Source organism: Mastigoproctus giganteus, chromosome 11 (assembly GCF_048544385.1).
Source record: "Mastigoproctus giganteus isolate SK-2022 chromosome 11, ASM4854438v1, whole genome shotgun sequence".
NCBI lineage: Eukaryota > Metazoa > Arthropoda > Arachnida > Uropygi > Thelyphonidae > Mastigoproctus > Mastigoproctus giganteus.
In genome coordinates this window covers 107,882,761-107,899,169 of record NC_143585.1, presented here as the reverse complement: position 1 = coordinate 107,899,169, position 16,409 = coordinate 107,882,761, and the positions used below count along the sequence as shown (strand labels likewise).

Genomic DNA, 16,409 nt, shown 5'->3' with positions numbered 1-16,409 from the left:
TTTGAATAAAAACGACCTTTTAGGGAGTTATACAGCGAAAATTTGAACTTCCGAGGTCATTGAATGAATTACCAAAAAACAATGTGTTATTGGATTCACATTTCGATATTTTCACGATACAATGGAAACGGATTAATATCGTAAAGTGGGATACACTGTATTGTATAGCTACATGTGTGGTTTGAAATGCGGTATTTGTGAATGTTTAACATTCATTTTTTGCAATTAATATTTTCAATTTTGCTGATACTTGGGGGGGGGGAGGACTCTTAAACCTGGGAACTCGTAAAGCAAGAACTGCCTGTACTTTACATTTGTCAATGTTAAACTTCAGTTGCCACCTCTCAGCCCATCTGCTCAACTTTTTTAGATCCTGTTGCAGCAGCGTACTGTCATTAGTGTCATTAACAACTCCACCAACCTTTGTATCGTCTGCAAACTTCGACATTAAGCCTGATATACCATCATCAGGCCCGAGTGCTAAGCGATAGTGACAAACGATTTTCTCAATGATTTATAGAATGATCTTATCAAAGAAAAATTTTTAATTATTTTCTAGTGTCTTTTTCTTTTTTATTTACTTCAAGTGGTTGTGTGCTTAAAGTATTAAGTAAGAACACAGAAAGGAAAACAACCTTTCTTTATTTAATATATATATTAATAACAAAAACTAACTTCTACAACTGCTTGGTCACTGGTGGCACTGCTCCTGCCTCCACGTGGCAGGGCCGGTAACCTGGGAGAAGAAACTCACTCTCCCAGGGCAAAAAGGAGCTACGATGAATAGCAACAGAAGAAACAATTACTGATCTCGATCCAGCTCCATCGACTAGGGATGGTATAACTACATCCAATGCAAAGAGGCAGAAAAAAGAAGGAACTGAAAATTCTGCTCCTCTTTTTCTAATTCTGCACTCCTTGACAGACAACCCACTGAGTAAGCTTTCCCCATTTTTAATCCAGAAATGTATTGAAAATGTGGCTGGCCCTCCAAAAATGGTCCGAAGACTCCAATCTGGAGACCTTTTAGTTGAGATGAGTGAACATAAACACTCAGAAAGACTGCTTAGAATATCTACATTTGGTGGAATTCCCACAAAGGTTATCCCACGTGCCACCTTAAACTCCTCTAAAGGGGTAATAGCAGAGTGCGATCTCCTTAACATTTCAGAGGAAGAGATCGTTCAAGAACTAAACGATCAAAATGTCGTATGTGCGAGAAGGATAGTCATCAAGAAAGATGGAGTACTTACTCCTACTTGGACAGTGATTGTCACATTCGATACACCAACTCTGCCATTAACTGCAAAAGCTGGATATTTGAGATGTAAAATTACACCATACATTCCTAACCTAGTCCACTGTTTTAAGTACCAGAAGGTTGGGCACTCCCAAGCAGTCTGCAGAGGTGTTACCACCTGTGCCTTCTGTGGTTCAAAAGAGAACATACAAACAGCCTGCACTACTGAAATGCAGTGCTGTCCAAATTGCCAAGGAAATCATTCGGCATACTCAAAGGAGTGCACCCAATGGCAGAGGAAAAAGAAAATCCAAACATACAGAGTTGAAAACAAAGTGCCATACCATGAGACAAAGAAACCGTTTTTAGTGTCCACTAAATCGCCTTCTTATGCTTCAGTTATGCAAAAGCCATGGTGCTCTGTAACAGTACAGTCCGATTGCTCAGTTCCTCCAAGCATATTAATATCTGACTGGGCAAAAAAAAAAGTCTTTCAGTAAACACACCACTGGCAATACCGCCAGGTAAAACCTCTGTACAGCACCCAATAAAGCACACAAGTACTGAAGAAGAGAGTCAAAAATCTTGAACCGATACCATGGACATTGATACAAAATCACATGAAGATGATACCCTTCTTGAAATACATGCAGAGGAAGACATGGATATCAGTAGACCAATATTCCCAAAAAAAGAAAAAACAAAAATAGACAAGCGTAAACAAACTGCATCCCATAAGCAAACAGATACACCTGATAATACTCAATAATGCATAGAATCGTACAGTGCAATTGTTGCGGACTCCCAGCCAAATTAAATGATGTTTATGATCTTATTACAAAATATAAGCCTGCTATTCTTTGCCTACAGGAAACAAATCTGACCCCTCAAATATCTATAAGCATAAAACATATAATGCTCAGAAAAGATAGGAACAACTCTAATATAGCTCATGGAGGGGGTAGCACTGCTAGTCAACTCCAGAACTCCTTTCAGATCTATCCCTCTGAAAACAACATTAGAAGCAATCGCTGCCCGAGTCGGGGTTGGGATAACAATAACAGTTGTTTCCTTATACCTTTCAGCCGTGAGTGCTAAGTGATAGTGTCCAAGCGATTTTTCCTAAGTGATATGTAGTGATCTTTCTCATTGATTTCGTTCTGCTTTCTTTCCAGTGTTTTTCTTATCCTCATTTCTTTGTAAGTGGTTCTGTACTTAACAGATTCTGACCCAGAAAGGAAAATCACCTTTCTTTTCCTAGTATATTTATTAATTTTTGCACTAACAAACTAATTTCTCCAGCCACTATGTGGCACTGCTCCTGCCTCCACGTGGCGGGGCCAGAAACCTGGAAGGAAAAGCTCTCACTCCCAGGGCTAAAAGGATCAACAATGGACTGTGATGCGTGTCCACCACTAGAGCCAACAGGCTCTCAACATACTGAGACCCCTCAGAATGGAAGACAATCTCAGTCTTCCAAAAAGAATGAAAAAGGACTCTAACAAATCAGAACCACCAGCTTTTCTGATAATACATTCCTTATCGACTCAGCCAGTAAGCAAACTCTCTCCCTTTGTCATCCAGAGATGTCTCGAGACTGCAGCAAGTACACCGAAAATGGTGAAAAGGCTCCAATCAGGAGACCTTTTAATTGAGACCACTCAAGCAAGGCATTCAGAATTATTACTAAAAATGTCTTCTCTAAGCAGAATCCCAATCAAAGTCTCACTGCGTAACACATTGAACTCCTCAAAAGGAGTAATAAGTGAATGGGATTTTTTGAACGTGACCGAAGAGGAGATAGTCATGGAATTACTAGAACAGAAAGTAACTCAAACAAGAAGAATTTTGATACTGAAGGATGACAATATTGTTCCAACACGTAATATTATATTACTTTTAGTACACCAAATTTGCCGACTTCAGTTAAATCAGGCTACCTAAACTGCCGTATCCGACCATACATCATTCCAAACCCTTTAAGATGTTTCAAGTGCCAAAAGTTTGGTCACTCCCAGACAATGTGCAGAGGCGAAACTACTTGTCCTAACTGCAGGTCAAAAAATCATTCACAAACAGAGTGTACTGCAGAGACTCAGGAATGTCCAAATTGCAAGAATGACCAACCAGCATACTCAAAATCATGCGAACTCTGGAAAATTGAAAAAAGAATACAAAAGTATAAGATCAAGAATAAGGTCACGTCAAGAAGCAAGAAAGCAAATGAAGTCAACAATCCCAAAAAGCATGTACGCTTCCATTACACAAAAGTGCAAATCTGTTTCAACCCAAACTGAGGTATCAATTCCACCCAATACATCCATTGCAGCATGGGCACGATCTGTGCTATCAACACCTCAACCTACCACCAAACCTGTTCTAGTTGATGAAATAAGTAATACCTTTATCACAGTTCTGCCTAAAATCTCATCATGTGATAAAATGTCAAATAAATCATGAAGGCAACAAGCCACCGAATTACAACAGACAAACTCAAATAGAATGGACTCTGTTATGGTTGCCGGGTATCTCTACTATAATTAGTAGTGCCCCGGATCCATAACCCAGTTTAATAATTATAATTTAATACTTTTTCTTGCTTGCTTAATCGTTCAGTAATGTGATTATATCCTATTATTTTTATCAATATTATATATTATTTTTAAATCGTACAGTGCTGCTCAAAAAAATTGCATCAGCTCATTTTTTAGGTTGTTTGTCCTTATATTGGCAGCAAATCTTTTAGAAATAGCTGAAAGAACATAAGTAATAACAATGCACATATAAAACTATTAAAATCAGAAAAATTTACTTGCGTGCCTATGTGGGTAAATATACAATGAAATAAAGAAAATATAGCTACATACGATGAAACAACCCTTGATCTTCATGCAGAAGATGACATGGAGACTGGATTTTCACCATGTCAAAATGATGACGTAGAAGAGAATACAGATTCCGGATGATCCAATTTTCCTAGAAAAGATAAAACGAAATATGACCGTCAAAAGCAAACCACTCACAAGAAATAGACAGCCTTGCCTTCCCTCCTCAAACCCGGATAATGCAGAACATTGTACAGTGGAATTGTAGAGGTTTACACAGCAATACTGATGACATCTATGATTTAATCTCCCGATATGGTTCTGTAGCCGTTTGCATACAACAGACTAATCTAACTCCACAACTCCATCAATCAAAAATTTTACATTTTACAAAAAGTATAGAAACTCTTCATTATCCACAAGTGCAGGCATTGCGATTCTAGTTGACTGTAAAATACCTTCTAGAAACATTCCACTTCAGACCCACCTAGAAGCTGTTGCTGTACATGTATCAGTTGGGCAAATTCTAACTCTAGTAACTCTATACCTTCCACCTAACAAGATGTGCACATTCAAAGGACTAGAAGACCTCATAAGACAAATACCACCACCTTTTTGTATCCTTGGTGACTTCAGTGCACATTATACATTGTGGGATCAGACCCATTAAAAATAGAGGACATTTGATAGAGACGATGCTAGACCATCTGAATCTAACATTACTGAACACTGGTGAAAATACTTATACTCACCTTCCCACTGGATCTATGTCAGCAATTGATTTAACTCTCTGTTCCCCCATATTGTATCCCAGTATAGAATGGACAGTTTGAAACAACATATGCAATCATATGCAGAATCCAAACGCTTCAAACACCATACCCTGATAATCACTTAAAATGGAAATTCTCCAAAGCAGAATGGGAAAAGTTTTCAACCTGCTGTTCTTTTGATAGCCAATTGATCAGACTACAACCCATTGATGATGTCACAGAGCATATTACCAGACAAACAGGTATCAAGCCTCCACATGTAAACACAAAAACCTTAAATACTGGTAGATTGAAGCTTGTACCAATGCCAGAAAGGAAAAAAAAATAAAGCTTGGAACCTGTTTCGGAAGTTTCCAACTACCAACAACCTAATTCAATATAAAGGACTAATAGATTAACAGTAGCCGCTTGCAGAGGTGAAAATGATTCTTTCACTGCTTCTATTGGAATGACCAGCAGCCTGGAAAACAAGATGCAGGGTATTTCAGAGACTGTTGGGCGAGTCATTGCAGTACAAGTAAACACGTGGATTGTGTTAGGGTAGCTAAGAATAGGAACAGGTGCATGTATACTTGCATATACACCAATGATAAGAATTTCATAAATAAATTTGATGAATTTGAGGTGTTGGCCAAAACATCAAAGGCAGATATTGTTGGGATATTAGAGACGTGGTGTCACACAGATATAAGGAATGCAGAACTGGAAGTTGGGGAGTACAATGTACACAGGAAGGATAGAGAGGGTAGGAAGGGAGGAGGGGTTATGCTATTAGTTAAGAAACACAAAATCCAAGGAAGTGCAGCCAGTCAACATCGCTCAACAGTGCAGTGTTGAGTCAGTCTGGTGTGACATAAGCACTGGGAGATCAAAATTGAGAGTAGGAGTGTGTTATAGACCTAATGACTCTGATGAGTATAATAAGAATCTGTACAGGGAAATAGAGTGGGCCAGTAAATCAGATAGTCTTATAATGAAGGATTTTAATTTCCCGGATATTGACTGGAATTTTTGGGTTGGTCACTCACATACTAGCAAAGCTTCTGTGGATTTATTGGATGATTGTTTTCTACATCAGCACGTTCGGGAGACAACTAGAGGGAGTAATAATTTTGATCTGATTATCAGTAGTGATTCTTCATGCATTAAGAATCTGTAGATAAAGGAACCTTCAGCACACCGTTACCACTGCCACTAGGTGGCAGTGGTAACGGTGTGCTGAAGTGGGATTTACTCAAAAAGGTAACTACCATCGGGGTAAAGGGAAGGGTTTTTGCTTTCGTAAAGGCGACTACGATGGTCTGAGACAGTATTTAAATTCTATATGGTGGGACCGTATCCCACCATATAGAATAGGGATATAGAATAGGGGCTTAGAGGGGAACAGGTATCCTGTGTGTTATCACACACTCAGCCTAAAACACTGATGGATCCAATATCTCTCTATTACAGAAGATTTAGGAGAAGTCCGGTTGGCCTGCCTCCCTAAAATCCACTCATGCACACCTTCTCGATGGTAAGTCCTGTTGCGTCACTTAGGTGGCAACGAACGTGTAGAGTGGTTCTCTTTCAAGACGCCTGGTCAGCGTGAAGAGGAAAAGACCAAACCCTCCAGCAATGAGAGCACAACAATACAAATGGCCCTCAGTCCCCAGCAGCTTTCACTCTCCCTCTTACGGCAGCGAGAGGATCAGAGTGGAAGCAGAGGGTGCTAAGAATCTCTGGGTACAACCAGGCTGCCATGCACGGAAATTGAACTTGGCCTGTTATAACGTACGATTACTCATCGGTGAAGACAGGATATTAGAGCTGGAAAAGGAATTAGAAAATGTGAATTGGAATATCATCGGTTTGCCTGAAACAAGAAGAAGAAATGAATCACTTATAAGTTTATCAAGTGGAAATCTGCTGTACACCAATGGAAACAGTGAAAGGAGTGAAGGTGGAGTTGGGTTTCTGGTCCATAAAGATTTTAAAAACAACATTTTGGAATTCAAAAGTACATCACCAAGGGTGTCAAGACTAATACTCAAGATTTCTAAGAGGTACAAGCTAAAGATTATAATGATTTATGCACCAACATCGAGCCATGATGATGAAGAGGTTGAAGAAATGTACACTGAAATTGAGAGTCTTCTAGATGAGCAGAAAACCCACTACATTATTATTATGGGGGACTTCAATGCTAAGGTTGGAAAAAGGCAAAACAGCGCAGAAAGAGGAACTATAGGAAATTTTGGAATTGGTGAAAGAAATAAAAGAAGTGAAAGACTTGTGGAATTTGCAGAATCTCAAGGAATGTCAGTAATGAACACTTTTTTCAAGAAAAGGGTGAACAGAAAGTGGACATGGAAGAGTCCAAATGGATTAACAACTAATGAAATCGACTTCATCCTCACTAACAGAAGATATATTGTGAATGATGTTACCGTCCTGAATAAGGTAAATGTTGGAAGTGATCACAGAATGGTAAGATGTACGCTTGATATAGATGTAGGAAAGGAAAAGAAAAAACTGACTCGAGTAAATAATACAAAGGTCTTTGAAATAACAGAGGAGGAGAAAAAGCAGTATGTACTGGAACTTAAGAACAAGTTTGAGCTTCTGCAGACTGCTCAGGACCAAGATATCGACAAGGAATATTACAACTTTCTGAAAGTGATAAAGCCCAAGAAACCTATAGGGAAACAGAAATCCAAAGAAGAAAAAATTAATCAAGAAACACTTGTCATGATGAACCAAAGACGACAAATGAAGAGCAAGAAAAACACTGACAGGGAGAAAATTGAGTATACTGAGTTATGCAAAGCCATTAGAAAGAGACTCAGAGAGGACATAAGATTTAACACAAGAAAAGTAGAACAAGCATTAAGGGAAAACAAAGGATTTAAATCAGCAGCCATGAGCAGTAATACAGAAAGACAAATGATACTGAAACTGAAGAATAGCAAGGGTGTACTTATAAACAGCAAGAAGGCATAATTCAAAAAGCAGAAGACTACTATAGAGAATTATACAAGGAGCGAGGGAATGATACCAGCAGTGGGGAAGATGGATTGCAAAGTAGCAACACATACGACATACCCGATATTCTTCCTGATGAGGTAGAACATGCATTGAAGAAAATGAAGAATCGGAAAGCCCCGGGGGAAGATGAAGTTACTGTAGAGTTGTTAAAATTGGGAGGAAGAGACATAACACAAAAACTGGCAAGGCTCTTCACAAAGTGCATTAGAAAAGGTGTGATGCCTAAGCAGTGGAATAATGCAATCATAGTTTTGCTGCATAAGAAAGGAGATAAATCAGAAATTGGAAATTATAGACCAATTAGCTTGTTATCCCATATCTACAAGTTGTTCACAAGGGTCATTACTAACAGATTAGAAAGAATATTTGATGAGAATCAACCAAAAGAGCAAGCTGGCTTTAGGACAGGATTCTCAACTATGGATCACCTTCATGTAATATCACAGCTAATGGAGAAAGCAAATGAATATAAAACACCATTATGCCTGACATTTGTGGATTATGAAAAGGCATTTGACTCCATACAGCATAAGGCAATGTTTCGGGCACTGGAAAGACAAGGCATAGATACTCCATATATTATGATTTTGAAGAAAATATATGAGAGTGCTACCTCCTTTATTAGACTAGACAAAGACAGTAGGAAATTTAAAATCGAAAAAGGAGTTCGACAAGGAGACACAATATCTCCGAAGCTGTTTACTGCTGCCCTTGAGGAAGCATTCAGAAGATTAGACTGGTCGCAGAAAGGAGTCAATGTGAACGGAGAGTACCTAAACCATTTACGATTTGCAGATGACATTGTGGTCATAAGCCACGATCCCAAAGAATTAGAGGAAAATCTTAATCAGTTATGCACAGTTAGTAAGGATTTTGGACTAAAGATGAATATGGCTAAAACAAAAGTAATGATGAACAAGTATGCCACGGAAAGGGAAATAATGATTGAAGGAGCAGTAATTGAAAAGGTGGAGTCATATACTTATCTCGGACAAGTTATTAGCTGTAATAATGATAAATGGCTGGAAGTCAAGAGAAGAATAAATTTTGGATGGATAGCATTCAGGAAATATAGTCACATACTGAAGAGCAATATCCCAGTTTGTCTGAAACGTAAAATAATGAATCAATGTATACTCCCCACCATGACTTATGGAAGTGAAACTTGGGCACTCACCAAAAGAATGGAAGAGAAGCTAAGAACTACACAGCGAAGAATGGAACGAATTATATTGGGAATCAGACTGTTAGATAAGAAGAGAAACACATGGATTAGGCAGCAAACTCAAGTAAAGGACATCCTTATCAAAACTAAAGAACTAAAATGGTCTTGGGCAGGACACATAGCTAGAAGACATGATGACAGATGGACTAAGAAAATAACAGAATGGTACCCAAGAGGAGCTAGAAGAAAACCTGGAAGACAAAGGCGGAGATGGATAGATGAAATTCATGAGTTTTTGAGTAGTAAATGGATGGCCAGTGCTCAAAACAGAATCAACTGGAAAGTTGCTGGAGAGGCCTTCATCCTGCAGTGGATTGAAAATGGCTGATGATGATGATGATGATGATGGTGGGACCAAGTAATGATGATGTTACCAACAGCAAATTCAAAATGGGAGACATTCAAAGAAATCTTGGAAGCTACTAGGCTTTACATACCAACTAAGAAATATTGTTCAAGGTTTAGGCCTAAATGGATGTCAGATGAACTAGTGAGACATGTGGCAGAGAAGAAAAATGTATGGGATACATATAAATTAATGGATGACATGGAAGCCTATGATGGATATAAGCTGGTCTGTAACCAAGTCATGAAGGAGATTAGGCAGGCAAAGGCAGATTATGAGAAATCTTTGGCAAAGGATGCAAAGAAAAACATCAAGGAGTTCTTTGCTATGTAAACTCTAGAAGGAAAGGGTTGAATCAGTTTGGTCCACTGGGTATTGATAGTTCAACTGTTGGTGATCCTTCTCAGGTGGCTAACAAATTAAATGAGTATTTTGCATCTACATTCACACATGAGGAGTTTTTCAGGGATGGGAATGCCAGAGGTGAATTAAACTCTGGCAGTGAGCTAGATGATTTTGTAATAACTGAGAGGAAAGTGGAGGAGAAATTGTTGAAGATAAACATAAAAAAGGCACGGCGGTGGGGGGGGGGGAATTGGATCTATCCAGTTAAATTAGAGGAGGCAGCAAAGGAAGTAAGCAAACCCTTAGCCATAATTATGAGAGCTCCCTTGGACTCGAGGGAGGTACCCACGGACTGGAGATATGTAAATGTGACCCTGATTCACAAAGGAGAATTAAAGGGCGACACGAGTAATTATAGACCTGTTAGTTTAACTTCTGTTCCAGGGAAATTAATAGATACACTGGTTAAAAAAGCACTGCAGGATCATCTAGACAAGTCTTTAGTTTTAGCTCGGACACAGCATGGGTTTATTAAGGGGAAGTCTTCTCTGACCAATTTTATTGGATGCTATGATGTAGTAACTGGATGCAGGGAATAACTTTGATATCACATACTTGGATCTTAGAAAAGCTTTTGATACTGTTGCATTTGGAAGACTGCTGCACAAATTGGAGCAGTGTAGCATTGGAGGCAAATTGCTGCTATGGATAAAGGGATGGTTGAGTGGGAAAAGACAGAGAATGGTAATCAATGGACACTGCTCTTCCTGGACTAATGTTATCAGTGGAGGTCCTCAGGGTTCGGTGTTGGGTCCATTGTTGTTTTCTGTATTTATAAATGATATTGATGATGGTATATCAAGCTTAATGTCCAAGTTTGCAAACAGTACAAAGGTTAGCAGGGTTGTTAAAGACACTGCTGACAGTATGCTGCTGCAATAGGATCTGGAAAGGTTGAGCAGATGGGCTGAGAGGTGGCAAATGAAGTTTAACATTGACAAATATAAAGTACTACATATGGGAAACAGTAACCCTGGAGTAGCGTATCAACTCTGTGGTACTACACTGACAGCAGTAGAGAATTAAAAGGACATGGGGGTAATTGTGCAGGCAGATACGAAGTTTTCTGAGCAGTGCAGACAGTCTGCAAGAATAGCTTATGGTGTCGTGTCAATGATATACAGGAATCTTTCTAGCAGGGATAAGGAGGTGATTATCCCCTTGTAATTGGCAATGGTCAGGCCACATCTTGAGTACTGTATACAGGTCTGGAGACCTCATTTTAAGAAGGATGTAGAGCTGTTGGAACGAATACAGGAAGGGTAACAAGATTAGTGAATGGAATAAAGGGTTGTTCCTACGAAGAAGGCTTAAGTTTTGCAGATTACATGTCTGGAGACTAGGCACCTGCGAGGTGGTTTGTTTGGTGTATAAGGCCTTGAATGGCTTGAGCATGCTCAATGCCAATGGGATTCTTCCTCTTGCTCAGAATAATTACCTGAGAGGGCATAAATTCAAATTGAGGAAAGACATTTGTAGAATAGATGTGTGGGAGTTTGACTTCCATCTGTCATTGTAGAAGTTTATAGCTTAAATAGATTCAAGGCAGAACTTGACAAACATTTGGAGTGAGTGGATGGGTGAAATAAGGGTGTTTTTTTTTTTTTTTTTTTTTTGCTGATGCTATATAAGCTTGCTTTCTTGCATCATATACCTCTACTAATTTTAATGCTAAGTGGGGGAAAGCATTACACATGCTACCTCTTCTTTGGAGGCTATTTTTCTTCAATTTGTAGATAACATTGATTTTTAAAATTTTTTGACAGTGTTTATAAAGCAGTGGTTTATATGTAATTTGAAAGTAAGTTAAATCTCTACTATGCTTACTTTTTATTGGCACCTTCATTCTTTTTGCTTAAAAAGAATAAATTTTTAAAAATGATTTTAATAAATTATATCTTCAGTATTGTGTGAACCTGATAAATATACTGAATAATAATAATAATAATAATAATGCCATAATATGCACACACAAAAGACACTAATTACTGTACTCACAAGGAAAGCAGATGAATAATGTTGAATCTAAAAAAAGCTGAGGGGAATGTGAATAAAAACTGATGAATAGCTAATAACTATACACAGAGTTGTAAATAGCAGGCTTCTTCCTTCAAAGGTTCAAGCAAATTGTGAAATAAACATTCCCATTATATATATGAACCATTTATTTCCACCAAACCTTTTTTCAAAGTATGGTAGGAATGAATTCCACAAAGTAAGCAAATTGTCTTATAAATGATTCCTAGATTTTAGTCTCAATCATGGGAAGAATTCAGTTTTTTAAATCTTATCAGATCTTATACTAACTGGAGAAATGAATGTAAAAAGAGGCATAAATGGGTGGAATCTGTTAATAATAATCTGTACCCAAAAGACCAGAAAAAATATGCTGTCCACTGTAGTCATTAATTTTTCTGAATGTAAATTGAATTAACTCGAAATCCCTCTTTTGGAGAAAGTTCTAAATTATTGTATCAGTCACAAATTTATTCATTAAGGAGTGTGTTATGCTGTTAGAAGTATCCGGATAACTCAAGTATATGTATAAAAATAGCTGTTCATGCTAGAATTAAGTAAATCAACAAAATGCAGATTGTTAGGTCCAGGAATTAAACTTAGAAATTCCCAGTGAAGAATTATCATAGGATGCCATATGGTGATTCTGAATCTGCGAGTTGCTATGTTTGATTCCTGGACCTAACAATCTGCATTTTGTTGATTTACTTAATTCTAGCATGAACAGCTATTTTTATACATATACTTGAGTTATCCGGATACTTCTAACAGCATAATACACTCTTTAATGAATAAATTTGTGACTGATACAATAATTTAGGACTTTCTCCAAAAGAAGAATTTCAAGTTAATTCAATTTACATTCAGAAAAATTAAGCAGTCTATCTGTTTATGCCATTTCAGCAAAACTGCCACACCCTAGATCAGTGGTTTTCAACCTAGGTGCAGACACTAGGATGCCGCAACAACATTCTTGGGGTGCCGTGTAATTTTAGTTTAAGTTACTTAAAGTTATTATTATTTTTTTTTTTTTGAAATTTATACATTTATTTCATTATAAAAAGATTTTACGGTATGCATTGTACCGTATCTTTTTAATCTTGTGGTGATCTGTAATTGATCTTTATTTAGTACTGCTATATAAAGAAAAAAATTTTATTTGGATATTTCTTATGTTAAGTATTTTTTTGGCCTAGGGGTGCCGTGAAAAAATTACTGGGACACTAAGGGTGCCGTGAACCGAGAAAGTTTGGGAACCTCTGCCCTAGATGGTTGGTGTAATCACCAAATGGAAATGTCACGGTGCTACGACTATAGCTGAGAAATATGCAGGTAAACTTCAGAAACTGACAGAGAGTAGAGGGCACTCAGAAGAGTAGTACATCCCATCAGTCCTCATCGATTATTGTCAATCAGGAGTTCAGGGAAACCACAGGAACTGATATTAGTACAAGGATACTCAGGGAACTTCACAGCATTGGATTTTATTTTGCAGAAGAGCTGCATCACACAAATCAGACATGACTACCCACAGTGCATAACATTGGCTTGCCTGGTGCACAACCCATTAGTTCTTGGAACTTTGGAAAGCTGTGTTATGGAGCAAAGAATCACTGTACACTGCTTTCTGATCTGATGGTCACGTTTGAGTCTGGTGGGCACCTGGAAAATGTTGTTTACTGGAGTTTGCTGTCCCATCTGTGAAGTTTGGTGAAAGTGTTGCTACCATCTGGGATTGTTTCTCATTATTTTGTCTTAGGCCCATTGGTCACCATTCCTGGAACAATAAATGCCATGGAGTACATTGACATTCTGGTAAATTCCCATCTTCCTGTATTGTGACAGCAATATGGGGGATGAACCTAGCCTTTTCTAAATTTAATCAAATTTGACCTTAGTCATAACCAAAAATGAATATCTTTTTGGATAAACTGGAATCCCTTTGAAGTGTAATGAGTAGGGCAACATGTGAAGGAATTCACAATGTGAAATGTTCAAATAATGATGTTGTTTACAAACTTTGTTAATTTATACTTTTATGGCTATGTAAATTGATGCTTTACACTGTGTTTTATTCTACTTATACAGCTTCTCATAGCCTGAAATATTATGCTTTAAAACTTTACACAATCTGAATTTCGTATACTTTTAGCATCTCTCATATTACAGATTTAATCATAACTGTGTTGTCAGCTCCTATTACTCAGGGTGCTTACCTGTCTACTGACAAGGAGACAATCTCTGAAATGGTGCCATCTGGGTGATAGCATTCAACTGAGAATAAAGAACAATATTCTTTCCTACTTGGGAAGCATTGCTTATTCAGAATGTAAATAAGAAGTAGATAACTTATAAGGAGGATTCACAATATCAGATGTTCAAATAGTGATGCCAACTACAAACTTTGCTTATATTTTTTAGCTATGTAAGTTTAAGCTTTACACTATTTACAACAGTGATATTTATTTATTAATTCAATTTGTGAAGGTAAAAAAAACTTCTGCCAAAGAACATAGTTTGATATATGAAATTTTGTTAGAAAGGATTGACTAGCACACTAATTGATTTAGCTGAAATAGGTACTTAAATGCATGGTATAGAAAAAATTTCCACATAGAAAACTCCAGAGAAGCTATTAAGCTTTGGGCAAGGTATTTACCATTTTGTGTTGTGAATAAGCACTAATCTGTTACATTTGAAATCCTACTTAAAAGTTTATTTATTTATTTTTTTTTTTTTTACAGGTACACTGGACATTACTTTGCCACAACACTCCTTTATTCAGTACTCTTAGGCTTTCTAGGAATGGATCGATTTTGCTTGGGACATACAGGAACAGCTGTAGGAAAGCTATTGACATTAGGTGGAATTGGAATTTGGTGGATTGTTGACATTGTGTTATTAGTTACTGGTAATTTAATGCCTGAAGATGGAAGCAATTGGGTACCTTATGTATGACAGTGATGCTCCTGCTTGGTACAGTTTTGTGTGTTTAAATTTAAAATATAATTTGCTTATAATTAGGGCTTAAGGAGAAACTCGTGTATAAATAATTTTTAAAGAAGTTAAGTTTTATATGACTGCTGATTAGATAATCAGTCAGAAAAAATGTTTCCCCCCATAAACTTTTATTCATTGGTAATAAGACATTGTTCCATAATTGCACTTACCTTTGATAAAAGGACAGTATATACAGTATATTTACATACATATGTAAACATGGTCAGTTTTTTTTTTATTTTTTTTATTTTTAGCAAATACAAGTTATAGACCTTTGAGATATTTCATTAGCACCTCTCCTATAATATTATCAAAAATATTGTAAATGTTAATGAGTATTTAACTGACTTTTCAGTGTCAGTGAACACTTAAAGAGAATAGCTATACAGAGAAATAGAGTGGGCCAGTAAATCTGAATGTCTTATAATGGCAGATTTTGACTTCCGAGAAGTTGACTGGAATTTGTGAGTTGGTCTCTCACACACTAACAATATTTTGTAGATTTCTTGGATGACTGTTTTCTAGCATGTTAGAGAGGCAACAGGAGGAAGCAATACTCTTGATGTGGTTATCAGTAGAGATTGTACATGCATTAATAATCTGCAGGCAAAAGAGCCATTTGGTGGCAGTGATCACAGTGTATTAATGTGGAATTTAATTAAAGACATAACTACAATCAAGGGTAAAGAGAAAGGCTTTTTCTTTCATTGACTACAGTGGTCTCAGTTTTTAAATTCTATACAATGAGACCAACTGATGCTGTTACCACCAGCAAATTCTAAATGGGAAGCATTCAGGGAAATAATCATAGAAGCTACTAGGTTTTACCAATGAAGAAATACTGTTCAAGATTAAAGCCTAAATGGATATGAGATGAACTGTTGAGACACGTGGCAGAGAAGAAAAGTGCATGGGATGTATATAAATTATTAGGTGATTCAGAAGCATATAGTAGATATAAATTAGTCTGTAATCAAATCACAAGGGAAGTTAGGCAAGCAAAAACTGCTATGCTTATATTAACAGTAGAAGGAAGGAATTGAATCACATTGGGCCAACAAATGGCCATCTTCTCATATGGCCAACAAATTGAATAGGTATTTTTCTTTTACAGTCACACATGAGGAATTAGGGCAGAGGTTACCAGAAGTATATCAAACTCTAACAAGGAGCTAAGTGTCTTTGTGATAATTGAAAGGAAAGTGGAAGAGGAATTGTTGAAGCTGAACATAAAAAAAAGCACCTGGGGTGGATGGGATCTAACCAATCATATTAAGGAAGGCAGCCGAGCAAACCTTTAACCATAATTATGAGAGCATCATTGGATTCGGGTTAGGCCCATATGTACTGCAGATGTGTGAATCTATCCCCAATTCATAAAGGGGGATTAAAAGGTGGCACGAGTAATTACAGACCTGTTAACTTATATGTTCCAGGGAAAATAATGGAGTCACCGTCTAAAGAACTAATACGGGGCCATTTGGACATGTATGCAATTATATTGTAGTCATAGCATGGATTTGTTAAGGGGCAGTCTTGTCTAACCAGTGTG

General features: G+C 37.4%; 1 protein-coding gene across 2 annotated transcripts in view; it reads left to right on the top strand.

The window, feature by feature from the left end:
* Window positions 1–14,968, top strand: part of amrt (TM2 domain-containing protein 2 amaretto) — a 41,776-nt gene extending 26,808 nt beyond the window's left edge. For both annotated transcript variants that reach the window (XM_090384831.1, XM_090384832.1), the window contains exon 4: window positions 14,602–14,968. In XM_090384831.1, coding sequence (XP_090240957.1) covers window positions 14,602–14,815 — 214 coding nt within the window. In that variant the 3' untranslated portion in view covers window positions 14,816–14,968. The remainder of the gene's footprint in view (window positions 1–14,601) is intronic.
* Window positions 14,969–16,409: the final 1,441 nt, after the last annotated feature.